The sequence below is a fragment of the Myotis brandtii genome, unplaced genomic scaffold (assembly GCF_000412655.1).
Source record: "Myotis brandtii unplaced genomic scaffold, ASM41265v1 scaffold952, whole genome shotgun sequence".
NCBI lineage: Eukaryota > Metazoa > Chordata > Mammalia > Chiroptera > Vespertilionidae > Myotis > Myotis brandtii.
This window is the reverse complement of record NW_005371930.1, coordinates 1156391-1157864: the sequence shown is the minus strand read 5'-3', so window position 1 is coordinate 1157864 and position 1474 is coordinate 1156391. Positions and strand designations below refer to the sequence as shown.

The following is a 1474-nucleotide window of genomic DNA, read 5'->3' as shown; positions in this document are numbered from 1 at the left end:
GGAGTATACACTTCTGAGCGTTTGACAGCCTTGAACTTCAAGGGAAGGGCAGCCAACACTCAGATCCTGAGAATCACCATTGTTCATGTTTGTCATATTATGACAAGTCCGGGATGAATGAGTTTATAGAGACAGTGTTTATTGCCACGAAGATCATCGCTTTCTGATCTAAGCAAAACATGTGCGCAGCCCGAAATGAGAATCAAACGGCCACATGTTGCCAGGAGAATGGCCGGGTTATTTATTATGTAACAGAAAGCTGGTCTCCTGAGAGCCTTGGGGGGAAGCCAGCGTTTTTTTAAGCCGTTAGCAGCGCAAGCCCCGCTTGGCTCCCCCCGGCCCCTCTAGTCCGTGACCTCCCGATTGAAATGTTTGGGGTTGGAGCTGAGTAATGAGCATTTCTTAGAAACGTGCTTGTGATGTTAAAGTGTTGTGAGATGCTTCTGGCAGGACTCTTGCTAACCATTTCCTTTTTTTATGATGTACCAGATATTGACGAGTGTGAGAGTGGTATTCATAACTGCCTCCCCGATTTTATCTGTCAGAATACTCTGGGATCCTTCCGCTGCCGACCCAAGCTACAGTGCAAGAGCGGCTTTATACAAGATGCTCTAGGCAACTGTATTGGTAAGACTGCCACCAGGCTGCCGGGTCCACAGGCGGGGCGAGCCACGGCGCCGGGCCCCCTAGAATGTGGGGCCTCACGGTGGACAGAACAGAGGTCGGCCAGCTTTTTCTAGAAAGGGCCGAGTCGCAGACATGTCCGGCGTTGCGGGCCAGACCGTCTCTGCTGCCACTGTGGGAAAGCAGCCACACATATGCCAACAAAGGGGCAGGGCTGTGCCCCAATAAAACTTTATTTGCAAAATCCATTGTCGGGCTGGGCTTGGCCCCAGTGCTTCATGGTAGCTTAGCAGCCGCTGGTGCAGAGCAAAGCACTCGAGCTTTGGAGTCAGGTTTGAACTAAGGGACCGGAGGCAATCGCTTCCTTCCTTTGACCCTCAGTTCCTTCTGGGTCCCACGGGAGTAGTCATGTCCGGCTGTGGCTCGGGCAGGGCTTCAGCAAGGTGACTGAAGGGTCTGGTCTGTAAAAAAACTTAAAAAAATCATCTGGATTCGCAGTCAAATTCATAGACACAGAGTGGAAGGCTGGGGGCTGGCGGCTGGGGGGCGTGGGCAGTTGGGTTCTAGGGCACAGTTTCAGTTGGAGAAAATCGAAATGGCCTGTGGATGGATGGTGGCGGCGGCCGCACAACAGTGTTTGGTACCGAGTGCCACTCCTCTGTGCGCTTAAACGTGGTGAAAGCGGTGACTTTTGTTACGTATGTTTCACCACAAGAGAAAAAGCCTGTGTTGCTATCAGAGGAGACCTGGGGGACGTGCAAGGCGATGGATCCGTGTGAGCTTAGAGTGAGGAGGAGGTGAGGCGAGCTGGAGAAGCTGGGGGGGGGGGGTGGAGGCCTGGGGCCGGGAG

The 1474-nt window shown here is 53.3% G+C and overlaps 1 protein-coding gene across 1 annotated transcript in view; it reads left to right on the top strand.

Annotated features, from left to right (window-relative positions):
• The window catches only part of FBLN1 (fibulin 1), an 89542-nt gene that overhangs the window by 12397 nt on the left and 75671 nt on the right, over positions 1-1474 (top strand). The window contains exon 7 of the mRNA XM_014533168.1: positions 490-627. Within this exon, the coding sequence (XP_014388654.1) occupies positions 490-627 (138 nt within the window). The remainder of the gene's footprint in view (positions 1-489; positions 628-1474) is intronic.